General features: G+C 44.4%; 1 protein-coding gene across 1 annotated transcript; it reads left to right on the forward strand.

The window, feature by feature from the left end:
• The first annotated feature begins 1628 nt into the window (after window positions 1-1628).
• On the forward strand, window positions 1629-9417 carry LOC110503419 (extracellular calcium-sensing receptor-like). The gene is made up of 10 exons (XM_036961559.1): window positions 1629-1798; window positions 2864-2982; window positions 3212-3315; window positions 3651-3830; window positions 4114-4845; window positions 6654-6863; window positions 6938-7061; window positions 7242-7435; window positions 7530-7811; window positions 7919-9417. The coding sequence occupies exons 1-10, from the start codon at window positions 1629-1631 to the stop codon at window positions 8339-8341; spliced, it is 2538 nt and encodes an 845-aa protein (XP_036817454.1). The 3' UTR covers window positions 8342-9417.
• The last annotated feature ends 3827 nt before the right edge of the window (window positions 9418-13244 follow it).

The following is a 13244-nucleotide window of genomic DNA, read 5'->3' on the forward strand; positions in this document are numbered from 1 at the left end:
AGTACACTACAGTACAATACAGTACATATACTATACAATACAGTACAATACAGTACATATACAGTACAATGCAGTATAATACAGTACATTGAGAGTACATGTACAGTAGAATGCTGTACATATACAGTACAATACTGTACATTGACAGAGCAATATAGTACTTACAGTATACAGTACATAAAATGTGCAATACAGTACAATACAGTACATAGACAGTAAAATAGACAGTAAAATACAGTACATAGACAGTAAAATATAGTACATAGACAGTACAATACAGTACAATGCAGTACATAGACTGCACAATACAATACAGAGATAGTACAATACAGTACATAGACTTGCTTGCTCGGACTTCTCGCTTTCTACGATTTTAAACACTATCACATACTTTTTTTGAGTTTAAACGCTTTTATTTTTTAATAATTACTTTACTACAGACTGCAACAAAAAGAAAGAAGGAAAAAAAACCATGTTGGGGTCTGGTTATCACATTTTTTCTTTCAGTCAAATGTTTCCATGAACAGAAACACAGTGGACTAGGTAGATGAGGCCTTTGGGCTTGGATCAGGCTGCCTGATTTTATTCTTCTTTTCAGTGTTAAACCCATCTTTTTCCTTTGTTATGGTCCCTCAGAAGATCCATGTGAGCATTTTCCTACCGATGGAATAAAATTCAGAAACTTTTTTACATGGCAATTGTGTCTGTTTGTCCTTTTTTTCTATCTTGATTGTGTATTCTCATCTCTCTTAGTCTTTATATTCCACAATCTTTCTCTCCAGCGGTCTCTCTCGCACTCTTTTAATGGTTTAACGAGGTTGCAACTACCTGAGGTATACAAGTGCTCTTGCCATGGTATGTACACACAACACACTCACACACAGCCCCCCCCCCCCCCCCTCTCCCTCTGTGTTATTGTATCTTGCTGTGTGTGGCTAATGGGTAGATAATAGGATGTCATTTCTTGTGAAATGAGCAGTAATTCAGATGAGAAATAGCACACCTGCGACCATCTAAATCCTCAAAAAACATATTGTTCAAAATAACAAGGCCCCCTGTCTCCCTTACTTATCTTTCTGTGTCAAGCTGTTGCCGCTAACAGCAACACTCAGGAGGCCTGCGATTTAGGTTCTCAGTGTGTCATCTTGTTGACTCCATGTATTCTCTATGATCTCTGGTCATTATAAATAACCTCCCTTATCCTCCACTGGGCCAGATCAGGGAAGGCTGCTGTCAGACCCAATGCTGGGAGATAGAGACTTGTTGTTGACTGCCCAAACAGCTCAAGCTTGTTTTCACCTGACGGAGAACCACTTAGGCTGATCTGTGCTACATCTTAGCAGGGAGGAAGTCAGTTAACAGGCTGGATGTTCAGACACGGAGGATTTATGATCATAATCTTCACACTCTTGTAACTCATCCGTACGTTTGATCAATATCACGGTGCTGTAGCGTTTCATGTTTTTTACCAGTATTTAGAAACGGCATTGGGGGTGGTTTTGGTCTGGTCTGGTCAACTTCCTGCCTGCCTGTGTGTCCAGAGGAGCTTCCCCATGTCCCCCTGGTTCACCTGGCTGACACAGGCCATTCCCCTGCTACTGCCCTGGCTGGTCAGGGTTGGGGTAGCGATGGCTCAGGCAACTGTGTGTTCACGGTGGGACCATTCGGTCGGTCTGGATGACCTTGGTCTATCCCAGGAAGGTGATGTGGTGATCGGGGCTGTCTTCCCTATCCATAACCTCCCCCCTGCTCCAGACCTGAGCTTCAGCCAACACCCTAACCTGCAGTCCTGTGTCAAGTAAGTTCCTTTGGTTATTTCTGTTCTCTCTTTTTTTTTTTATCGCACTTTGACCTTTTCTTGTGACTTTCTCTTCAAAGGATGTGAAATTCTATCTTTGTTTATTCTTTTGATGAGTCCTTTTTTATTTTATTTTATTTTATTTTGTAACAGCATTTCTTTTTAGGGTACTTTTCCTTCATTTGAATAATCTTTCTTTGAAAATGTATTTTTCTTTCGTGTAATGATTTGATCTGAACGTTGTTCTCTTCAGAAGGTGTTTTGTCCTTCCACTGCGTCCCGACTCACGGTACTGAAATGGAAACTGTTTCTTTTGCTTTGGTTTTTACACAGAATCGTAATCACTTCAAAAAGGAAATGTTCATCATTTTTGCAATCAATTTAAAATCTGATGTTAACAAATTGTCTGCAAAAACAATTAACATTTAATAATGATCTTTGTTTTTTGTCTAACTTATTTGCTTAAAGTGCCATTGTTTTCTCCTCAGATGTTTAGCACAGTTCTCTCTCTATCTGAGTATAATGAGAGAAGGCATATATGTTATAGAGTGTGGTATTTTTCCGTTGTCACCTTGATTCTCAGTTTAGACGGATAAGATTGATGTTCAACATTAAATCCGTTTTTTTTAGTGCTGTTTATTAAGGTTGAATGTTGTTTCTCCTCATGATCAATCACATTCATCTGATCACAAGGTTACACCATGCTCATTTACACATGTTGAATTTTGCTCTGTCATCTCTCTCTCTCTCTACTCTCTCTCTCTCTCTACTCTCTCTCTCTCTCTCTCTCTTTCTCCCTCTCTCTCTCTCTCTCTCTCTCTCTCTCCATCTCTCTCTAATCTCTCCCTCTCTCTCTCTCTCTCTCTAATCTCTCTCTCCCTCTCTCTCTCTCTCTCTCTCTCTCCCTCTCTCTCTCTCTCTCTCTCCCTCTCTCTCTCTCTCTTTCTCCCTCTCTCTCTCTCCCTCTCTCTCTCTCCCTCTCTCTCTCTCCCTCTCTCTCCCTCTCTTTCTCCCTGTCTTTCTATCTCTCATGTTTACCTTCTCATCTCACATCCCTGTTCTCAGTTTCCAGGAGGAACCGTTGAGATGGGTGCACGCACTGGTGTTTGCAGTGGATGAGATTAACCGTAACCCTTTCCTGCTGCCGGGAGTCCGGCTGGGCTACCGTGTCCTGGACAGCTGTGGTCAGCACCCCTGGAGCTTGCGAGGGGCACTGGCCTTGGTGTCAGGGGGGAGCCTTAGATGTGAATCTACAGAGCTTTCTAACCTCACATGTGATTTTAACCTAAAATGAATATTTATTGAAAAGTATTTGCCAAATAGCCATTAATGAATAGCAAATAGCTCCTGTATGCTATCATGTCGTTCTGATTATAGAATCATGTTAAAATGCTATGTGTATATCCTGTCCAGCGTGGCCATTAAGCGACTCCCACATTCCTCTGGTCATTGGTGATGCATCGTCCACTCAGGCCATCATCCTGGCCAGGACCCTGGGGCCCCTCTCTGTGCCTGTGGTCAGTCTCTCTCTCTCTCTCTCTCTCTCTCTCTCTCTCTCTCTCTCTCTCTCTCTCTCTCTCTCTACACAACCAGGAAATACTGTGGCTAGAAACATTACCATATTGCTTAATTCATCATATTTCAGATTGTCTAGTATTTACTGAGACATTTTAAGAGGGTATTTAGTACTTTATTAAAATGTGATTGATGTTATTGTGTTGATATGCCCTCAGTCTCTCTCTACAACCAGGAAATACATACCTAGAAAGATTGCCATTATGCTTTAATGAATTATAATTCAGCTGGTCTAGTATTTAGTGAGAAATGATTGATTTAATGGTGATGTCCTCAGATCAGTTACCAGGCCAGCTGTGGCTGTCTCAGTGACAGACAGGAGTTCCCTAACTTCTTCAGGACCATCCCCAGTGATGTCTACCAAGCCCTCACCATGGCCCGGCTCACCAGGCTCTTGGGATGGACCTGGGTCGGGGCTATCGCTGCAGACAACGACTACGGTCGTCAGGCCATACAGGTCTTTCTTTATCTCTTCATTTTGTTGTTGGTTGCTGCTCTTCTTTATTGAAGACACTTGTCTGTTGATTTATTTATTATTATTTAGTTAATTATATCTTTCTTTATATTAACTTTGACTTTTGACTTTGACTTTATTAATTCTTGGTCAAATTGTAGAATTTACATACTAAAAAATTGCAAGGAAATTGATGGTATTTCTAATACTGCATCCTGCTGTATTTTATTTTTAACTTCTACATCAGTATTTTGATTATTTGTCATGCTTCATATTTGATACCCAGGTGTTTGAGGCGGCGGTTCGGGGGACGGGGGTGTGCCTGGCGTTCTTTGAGACCCTCAACCGGGCGAACCTGGTGAGGGATGTGAAGCGAGCAGCAGACACGGTCCAGAACTCGACAGCGCGGGTGATCCTGGTCTTCCTCTGGTACACTGACACGGGGGCGTTACTCCTGGAGCTGGGGAGGAGAAACGTGACGGACAGGCAGTTTCTGGCCAGTGAGGCATGGAGCACCAGCGGACAACTGCTGCGAAACCCCGCCCTCTTTAACGTCTCTCGGGGCGTATTGGGTGTGGCTATCCGTAGTGCACCTATGCCTGGCTTTGAAGCCCACCTTCGAAGTCTCCACCCCTCTCGTCGCCCCGGAGACGTCCTGTTGAAGGAACTCTGGGAAACGGAGTTTGGGTGTAGCCCTGGAGCAGCACATGAACACGACACGTCTCTGCTCCCCTCTCCCCTTCCTCCAACCCCCTCGGAGTCACCACCACATCCCCCTCCCCCCACCTCCAGTTCCCCCCGCATACGCCTGGCCTCCTGCAGTGGGGCAGAGACTCTGGAGATGGTGCAGAGCCCTTTCACAGACACCTCTCAGCTGAGAATAACCTATAATGTGTATCTGGCTGTGTATGCTGCAGCCCACGCCCTCCACAGCCTGCTGTCCTGCCCCCAGAGAGACAGCCCTTCCTGGGGTAACAGCTTCACCTGCTCCCCTCCTCACAACATCAGCCCAGCAGAGGTACACACACATCTATTGCATGTTCAGTAGAATTGCTTATGCAAATGCTAATTAATATAATTAAATATTCATGTCCACTTAATAGTTGCTATGGGGATATGTTCCGAGCAAGGTTGGGGAGTAATGGATTAAATGTAATTTGATACATGTCCGTTACCAGATACATGTCCGTTACCAGATACATGTCCGTTACCAGATACATGTCCGTTACCAGATACATGTCCGTTACCAGATACATGTCCGTTACCAGATACATGTCCGTTACCAGATACATGTCCGTTACCAGATACATGTCCGTTACCAGATACATGTCCGTTACCAGATACATGTCAACACTATGAAATGACACATATGGAATCATGAAGTAACCAAAAAAGTGTTTAACAAATCAAAATATATTTTCGATGTTTGATTCTTCAAAGTAGCCACCCTTTGCCTTGATGACAGCTTTGCACACTCTTGACATTCTCTCAACCAGCTTCACCTGGAATGCTTTTCCAACAGTCTTGACGGAGTTCCCACATAAGCTAAGGACTCGTTGGCTGCTTTTCCTTAACTCTGTGGTCAAACTCATCTAAAACCATCTCAATTGGGTTGAGGTTGGGTGATTGGGGAAGCAAGGCCATCTGTTGCAGCACTCCATCACTCTCCTTGGTCAAATAGTCCTTACACAGCCTTAACATGCTGGTTAAGTATGCCTTGAACTGTAAATACATCACAGACAGTCACCAGCAAAGCACCAATGCCTCTTGTCTGTGACTATAACAGAACATGTGTACCAGACAAAACCCCAAGGAAAACTGTTCACAAAAATATATATATATATATATCCCTCCACCAGTTCTCTGTATTGTCTATGGCAAGGGAAAATAGATAGGGCCCAGTTTACAGTTCCTACAGCTTCCACACGATGTCGCCAGTCTTGGCAATTTGGTTGAAGTTAATCCTTGGTGAAATGAGGAATAGGCACTTCCTGTCATCGGGTACACCGGGGGAAGTTATGGAAGAGAGAATATCGACCATGATTTCAAGACTTGCTGCAATTGAATACAGATCGCCCCGTGATCAATTTGATCGATTATTAACGTTTACTAATACCTAAAGTTGGATTACAAAAGTAGTTTGAAGTGTTTTGTCAAAGTTTATAGGCAACTTTTTTAATTTAAAAAAATGACGTTGCGTTTTTGGAAAGCTGTTTTTTCCTGGATCAGACGGGCTTCATAAATGGACATTTTGGGTATACATGGACGGATTTAATCGAAAAAAATACCCAATTGTGATGTTTATGGGACATATTGGAGTGCCAACAAAGAAGCTTGTCAAAGGTAATGCATGTTTTATATTTTATTTTTGCGTTTTGTGTAGCGCCGGCTACGCTAATTATTTTGTTTACGTCCCCTTCAGGTATTTCGGGGGGTTGCATGCTATCAGATAATAGCTTCTCATGCTTTCGCCGAAAAGCATTTTAAAAATCTGACATGTTGGCTAGATTCTCAACGAGTGTAGCTTTAATTGAGTACCCTGCATGTGTGTTTTAATGAAAGTTTGAGTTTTATCGTGTACTATTAGCATTTGGCGTTGCGCATTTCCATTTCCTGCTAGCGTCTCAGATCAGATCAGATGACGTAATCAGATTACGTTACTGAGTTTGGGTAATCCACAAATTACATTACTGATTACAATTGTTGGACATGTAACTAGTAACTGTAACAGATTACATTTAGAAAGTAACCTACCCTACCCTGGTTTTTAGTTATTACATCATATTAACAGTGTAATGGTAATGTTTGTGTCTCGTCTCCTCCAAGCTGTTGCAGCACCTGAACCAGGTTAACTTCACCACTCCACTTGGGGAGCCGTTTTACTTCCGGGGCGCGGACGTCCCTGCTGTCTACGACCTTGTGAACTGGCAGGCCACGCCCCAGGGGTTGCTCAAACTTGTCACGATTGGCCGAGTAGAAGGGTCCAATATCCTCATCGACCAATCAGCCATCCAGTGGAACGCAGGATCTAATATGGTAAGAAAGACCATTTTTAAAACAGGAACTGAAAGGTTTTGTTCAATTTGAAATTCATTTCATGGCATGTACAGGTGCCTGTGTCAGTGTGCAGTGACAGCTGTCCCCCAGGCACCCGTGTAGCCAGGAGGAAGGGGGAGCCTGTCTGCTGCTTCGACTGCATCTCCTGTGCTGAGGGAGAGGTCAGCAACACCACAGGTCAGTGAACTGTGACATTGGGGTAGAATATAATTTTAAACAATGAAAGGGCGTTCTTAATTAGCCGTTATTGACCTGATCTCTCTCTTGAATAAAATATTATACTTTAATTAAGACTTAATTAGACTGAATAAGTAATTTATGCTTTTCAATTGTCATTGTAACTTGTTCAATCTCAAGGCTCTCTACAATGTGACCGCTGTCCTCTGGAGTTTTGGTCCAACGGCAATCGGACGGCCTGCATCCCTCGTCAGCTCGAGTTCCTCTCCTTCAACGACACCATGGGCGTCACTCTGACCACGGTTGCCGTGTGCGGCGCTGTGGCAACGGTGGCTGTGTTTATGCTCTTTGTGTACCACCGCCACACCCCTCTGGTAAGAGCTTTGATACGGTGATAAATCGGGTACGGGATAAAATGGAGAACTCTTCTATGGTATCATGTATGTCTAACCATTCGTCTCATTCCAGGTGCGGGCCAACAACTCAGAGCTGAGTTTCCTGCTTCTCCTGTCACTCAAGCTCTGCTTCCTGTGTTCGTTGGTGTTCATTGGGCGTCCCTCGGTGTGGGCGTGTCAGATCCGCCAGGCGGCGTTTGGGGTCATCTTTGTGCTCTGTCTCTCCTGCCTCCTTGTCAAGACCATCGTGGTTCTGGCTGCGTTCCGCTCAGCCAGGCCCGGTGCTGGGCAGCTGATGAGGTGGTTTGGACCCGTGCAGCAGAGAGGGAGTGTCTTCCTCTTTACCAGTGTTCAGGTGAGAGCTTTAATATTGAAATAACTTCAAGTCACCTAACTGAATGAATCAGTATTTTACTGTATAAGATGAGTAAGATGAGTTTGTAATTGTGTTTGTAAACGCAGGTGATCATCTGCGCCGTGTGGTTGTCGATAAGTCCTCCCCTGCCTTACCGTGACCTAGGCCTCAAGGGGTCTAAGGTCATCCTGGAATGTGAGGTGGGCTCTGTGGCCGGCTTCTCTCTGGTGCTGGGCTACATAGGCTTGCTGGCCTCTCTCTGTCTCCTCTTAGCCTTCCTGGCCAGGAAACTCCCTGACAACTTCAACGAGGCCAAGTTCATCACCTTCAGCATGCTGATCTTCTGTGCTGTATGGATCTCCTTCGTCCCTGCCTACGTCAGCTCTCCTGGGAAGTACACTGTAGCTGTGGAAATATTCGCCATCTTAGCATCCAGCTTTGGGCTGCTGTTCTGTCTGTTTGCTCCAAAGTGTTTCATCATCCTCCTGAGACCAGAGAGAAACACCAAGAAACACATGATGGACAAATAGAAACCACCAAGAAACACATGATGGACAAATAGAAACCACCAAGAAACACATGATGTCCAATTAGAAACCACCAAGAAACACATGATGTCCAATTAGAAACCACCAAGAAACACATGATGTCCAATTAGAAACCACCAAGAAACACATGATGTCCAATTAGAAACCACCAAGAAACACATGATGGACAATTAGAAACCACCAAGAAACACATGATGTCCAATTAGAAACCACCAAGTAACACATGATGTCCAATTAGAAACCAACAAGAAACACATTTATATAATTAAACAATCAGGACCGAGAGGGTATGGCCAATATTCCACGGTTAAGGGCTGTTCTTACGCACAACACAACGTGGAGTGCCTGGACACAGCCATTAGCCTTTATATATTAGCCATATGACACAAACCCCCGAGGTGCCTTATTGCTATTATAATTACCAATGTAATTAGAGCAGTAAAAATACATGTTTTGTCATACCCGTGGTATACGGTCTGATATACCACGGCTTTCGGCCAATCAGCATTCAGGGCTCGAACCAAACAGTTTATAATATAGTATAGTCTTCAATGTGTTTAGTTAATCACATGTACTGTATGGTAAAACAGAACAAATAAAGACATTGTATAAAACCCACTAGCACAAACTTTTCAGACAAAACCTAAACAAGTTGATGGACACAAACTTTCACAAACCATCATCGATAGACTCTAATGAATTCCATTTCTCACCTGAAAGCCAGTTCTGAAAACACCCACCAAGCCATTTAAATGAGGGTACGTTAATAAAAATGTTAATTCCTTTCACATTTTATGAAGTGTGTAATTCTTTTCCCGTTTGAGACTGTTTTTAATTTACATAAATCTTTGCTAAGGTTCTATAAAAACACATTCAAGCAGCTCCTTTGAAGTCAGAATGTTTCATTTAATAAAAAAAAATTGACTTTGATTAATAATTCATTCATGGATGAATGAATACGGAAGCAGAACCCTTTAGAGGGAGCAGGAATGTTATGCTGTTTCATTCTTTAATTAATTGATTGATTTAAAAAAAAAAAATGTATGCAGAAATCCACTCATCAGGGATCCACTCATCAGGGATCCACTCATCAGGGATCCACTCATCAGGGATCCACTCATCAGGGATCCACTCATCAGGGATCCACTCATCAGGGATCCACTCATCAGGGATCCACTCATCAGGGATCCACTCATCAGGGATAATGAAGATTAAAGCCACACACGTATACAGATGAAATCAAAAGCCTACTTAACAGCCCAAATAACTTAATCATGTATTAATCTGATTGATATTTAATCACAGAACATAATTATAATCAATAGTAGATCACTACATATCACTAGGGTACTGACAAAATAAAAAAATGAAATATCTTTCTAGTCATCAAACTCAAAACATAAAAGGTTCTTCTTTCCTTTTCTGACAGAAGTGGAAACTATCTTGGCGTGAAAGGAAAAAGAGCTACTTAAAACAATTTGAGACCATCATACTCTGTTACTATACTTGTCTATTATCCTTTATTTATGTTGAAAGAGTGACAAGCAAATACCTAGCAGGCATAATACTTCCACCACCTAGTGTTCATATTTCAGATCAGTGGAGAGAGGAACTTTTATTTTTATTTTAACCTTTATTTAACTTGGCAAGTCAGTTAAGAACAAATTCTTATTTACAATAACAGCCTAGAAACAAGGTGTTAACTGCCTAGTTCAGGGGCAGAACGACATATCTTTTTACCTTGTCAGCTAAAGGAGACAAGGAGAGGATTCCACTGTAGACTATTGGTATGGTATTACATAAAGCCATTGTGAGAATCTCAATTTAATTTTCTTGATTACTCGTGTCCTCTCTCCTCACTCTCCTTCTCAAATCCATTGGATGAGTGGGTCAGATGCCCCGGCCCAATGACCTTCTCATCCAATGGGTTTTGAAAAGAAGGCGAGGAGAGAGGACACAAAGAATAAAAGGATTGAAAGGAAATTATCCCTATGTATTAGTTGTGGCCCGGACCATCAGAGCCTTCTTGGTGTTCCTCTCTGGTCTCAGCAGATTGATGTAACACTTTAGGCCGAACAGCGCCACCAGGTGGCCAAAGCTGGAAGCTAAGATGGCAAATATTTCCACAGCGCCTGCGTACTTCCCAGGAGAGCTGACGTAGGCAGGGACGAAGGACATCCACACGGCACAGATGATCAGCATGCTGAAGATGAGGAGCTTGGGCTTGTTTAAGTTGTCAGGGAGTTTCCTGGCCAGGAAGGCTAAGAGGCAGCTGAGGATCGCCAGCAGGCCGATGTAGCCTAGCAACGCTCCTAACCCTGCTATTGTCCCCACCACAAACTCATAGACAGCTCTCACTGCACACTGATTGGGGGGGCTACAAGGGTGGGGGGGGGGGGGGGGGGGGGGGGGGGGGGCTACATGGGTGCCTGGGAGACAGCTCTCACTGCACACTGATCGGGGGCGGGAGGGGCTATAAGGGCGACGGTGAGAGAAAATAGCAAACTTTTATACACCCATATTTACAGTATACACACACATTTATACATCCACATCTATACACCTAAGTTTATACACCCATATGTATTGCTTATTTGCTCTCCAATGTTTTACACTTTAGCTTTTGCAGTAGTGAAATATGTTATTTCACTTTTCAAAGGACCTTTTGTGACTCAAAGTTACAGAATATTTTATTCTCGTCCGGTGTGAGCTCTGTTCCTGCGGGGGATGATTAGTCGACCACAGCCTGAAAGCTCCCAGCTGACCAGATGAAGGGGATGGAGGGATGGAGGGATGGAAGGAAGGAGGGAGAGATGGGGAGATGTAGGGATGGAGGGATGGAGGGATGGAAGGAAGGAGGGAGAGATGGGGAGATGGAGGGATGCAATGAAGGAGGGAGAGATGGGGAGATGGAGGGATGGAAGGAAGGAGGGAGAGATGGGGAGATGGAGGGATGCAAGGAAGGAGGGAGAGATGGGGAGATGTAGGGAGGGAGGGATGGAAGGAAGGAGGGAGAGATGGGGAGATGTAGGGATGGAGGGATGGAAGGAAAGAGGGAGAGATGGGGAGATGGAGGGAGGGAGGGATGGAAGGAAGGAGGGAGAGATGGGGAGATGTAGGGATGGAGGGATGGAAGGAAAGAGGGAGAGATGGGGAGATGTAGGGAAGGAGGGATGGAGGGATGGAAGGAAGGAGGGAGAGATGGGGAGATGTAGGGAAGGAGGGATGGAGGGATGGAAGGAAGGATGGAGAGATGGGGAGATGGAGGGATGGAAGGAAGGAGGGAGAGATGGGGAGATGGAGGGAGGGATGGGATGGAAGGAAGGAGGGAGAGATGGGGAGATGTAGGGAAGGAGGGATGAAGGGATGGAAGGAAGGAGGGAGAGATGGGGAGATGTAGGGAAGGAGGGATGGATGGATGGAAGGAAGGAGGGAGAGATGGGGAGATGTAGGGATGGAGGGAAGGAAGGAAGGAGGAAGGGAGAGATGGGGAGATGTAGGGAAGGAGGGATGGAGGGAAGGAAGGAAGGAGGGAGAGATGGGGAGATGTAGGGAAGGAGGGATGGAGGGATGGAAGGAAGGAGGGAGAGATGGGGAGATGTAGGGAAGGAGGGATGGAGGGATGGAAGGAAGGAGGGAGAGATGGGGAGATGTAGGGAAGGAGGTAAGAAAGGGAGTAGACATTGAGAAAGATGGTATATAGTCAGGGGACCTTGACAAAGAAAACAATAAACATAAGGAAACCGTTAGCGAAGTTTCCGTCTCTACCTGTGTGTGTACAGTGCCTTTCAAAGGTATTCATCCCCCTTGGCGTTTTTCCTATTTTGTTGCATTACAACCTGTAATTTAAATTGAATTTTATTTAGATTTCATGTAATGGACATACACAAAATAGTCCAAATTGGTGAAGTGAAATAGAAAAAATAACTTGTTTCAAAAAATTTGAAATAATTAAAAACGGAAAAGTGGTGTGCGCATATGTATTCACCTTCTTAGTTATGAAGCCCCTAAATAAGATCTGGTGCAACCAATTACCTTCAGAAGTCACATTATTAGTTAAATAAAGTCCACCTGTGTGCAATCTAAGTGTCACATGATCTGTCACATAATCTCAGTATATATACACCTGTTCTGAAAGGCCCCAGAGTCTGCAACACAACTAAGCAAGGGGCACCACCAAGCAAGCGACACTTTGAAGACCAAGGAGCTCTCCCAACAGGACAGGGACACAGTTGTGGAGAAGTACACATCAGGGTTGGGTTTGAAATAAAATATCCCAAACTCTGAACATCCCATGGAGCACCATTAAATCCATTATTAAAAAATGGAAAGAATATGACACCACAACAAACCTGCCAAGAGAGAGCCGCCCACCAAAACTCACGGACCAGGCACGGAAAGGCTCTGGAGCAATGAATCGCCCTTGCTGTCTCTGCCTGGCCGGTTCCCCTCTTTCCACTGGGATTCTCTGCCTCTAACCCTATTACAGGGGCTGAGTCACTGGCTTACTGGGGCTCTCTCATACCGTCCCTGATGTGGTCATCCTGTCTGGGTTGCCCCCCCCCCCCCCCCCCCTTGGGTTGTGCCGTGGCGGAGATCTTTGTGGGCTATACTCGGCCTTGTCTCAGGATGGTAAGTTGGTGGTTGAAGATATCCCTCTAGTGGTGTGGGGGCTGTGCTTTGGCAAAGTGGGTGGGGTTATAGCCTTCCTGTTTAGCCCTGTCCAGGGGTGTCCTCGGATGGGGCCACAGTGTCTCCTGACCCCTCCTGTCTCAGCCTCCAGTATTTATGCTGCAGTAGTTTATGTGTCGGGGGGCTAGGGTCAGTTTGTTATATCTGGAGTACTTCTCCTGTCCTATTCGGTGTCCTATGTGAATTTAAGTGT

The sequence above is a fragment of the Oncorhynchus mykiss genome, chromosome 24, assembly GCF_013265735.2.
Source record: "Oncorhynchus mykiss isolate Arlee chromosome 24, USDA_OmykA_1.1, whole genome shotgun sequence".
Lineage (NCBI taxonomy): Eukaryota > Metazoa > Chordata > Actinopteri > Salmoniformes > Salmonidae > Oncorhynchus > Oncorhynchus mykiss.

What these genes read in the sequence shown, in the direction of transcription:
- LOC110503419 (XM_036961559.1), top strand. Translation starts at nt 1,629, where the DNA reads ATGGCTCAGGCAACTGTGTGTTCACGGTGGGACCATTCGGTCGGTCTG. An exon ending in ACGGTCGTCAGGCCATACAG is followed by an intron (nt 3,831 to 4,113) that starts GTCTTTCTTTAT and finishes TTTGATACCCAG; the next exon opens with GTGTTTGAGGCGGCGGTTCG. An exon ending in ACCACCGCCACACCCCTCTG is followed by an intron (nt 7,436 to 7,529) that starts GTAAGAGCTTTG and finishes GTCTCATTCCAG; the next exon opens with GTGCGGGCCAACAACTCAGA.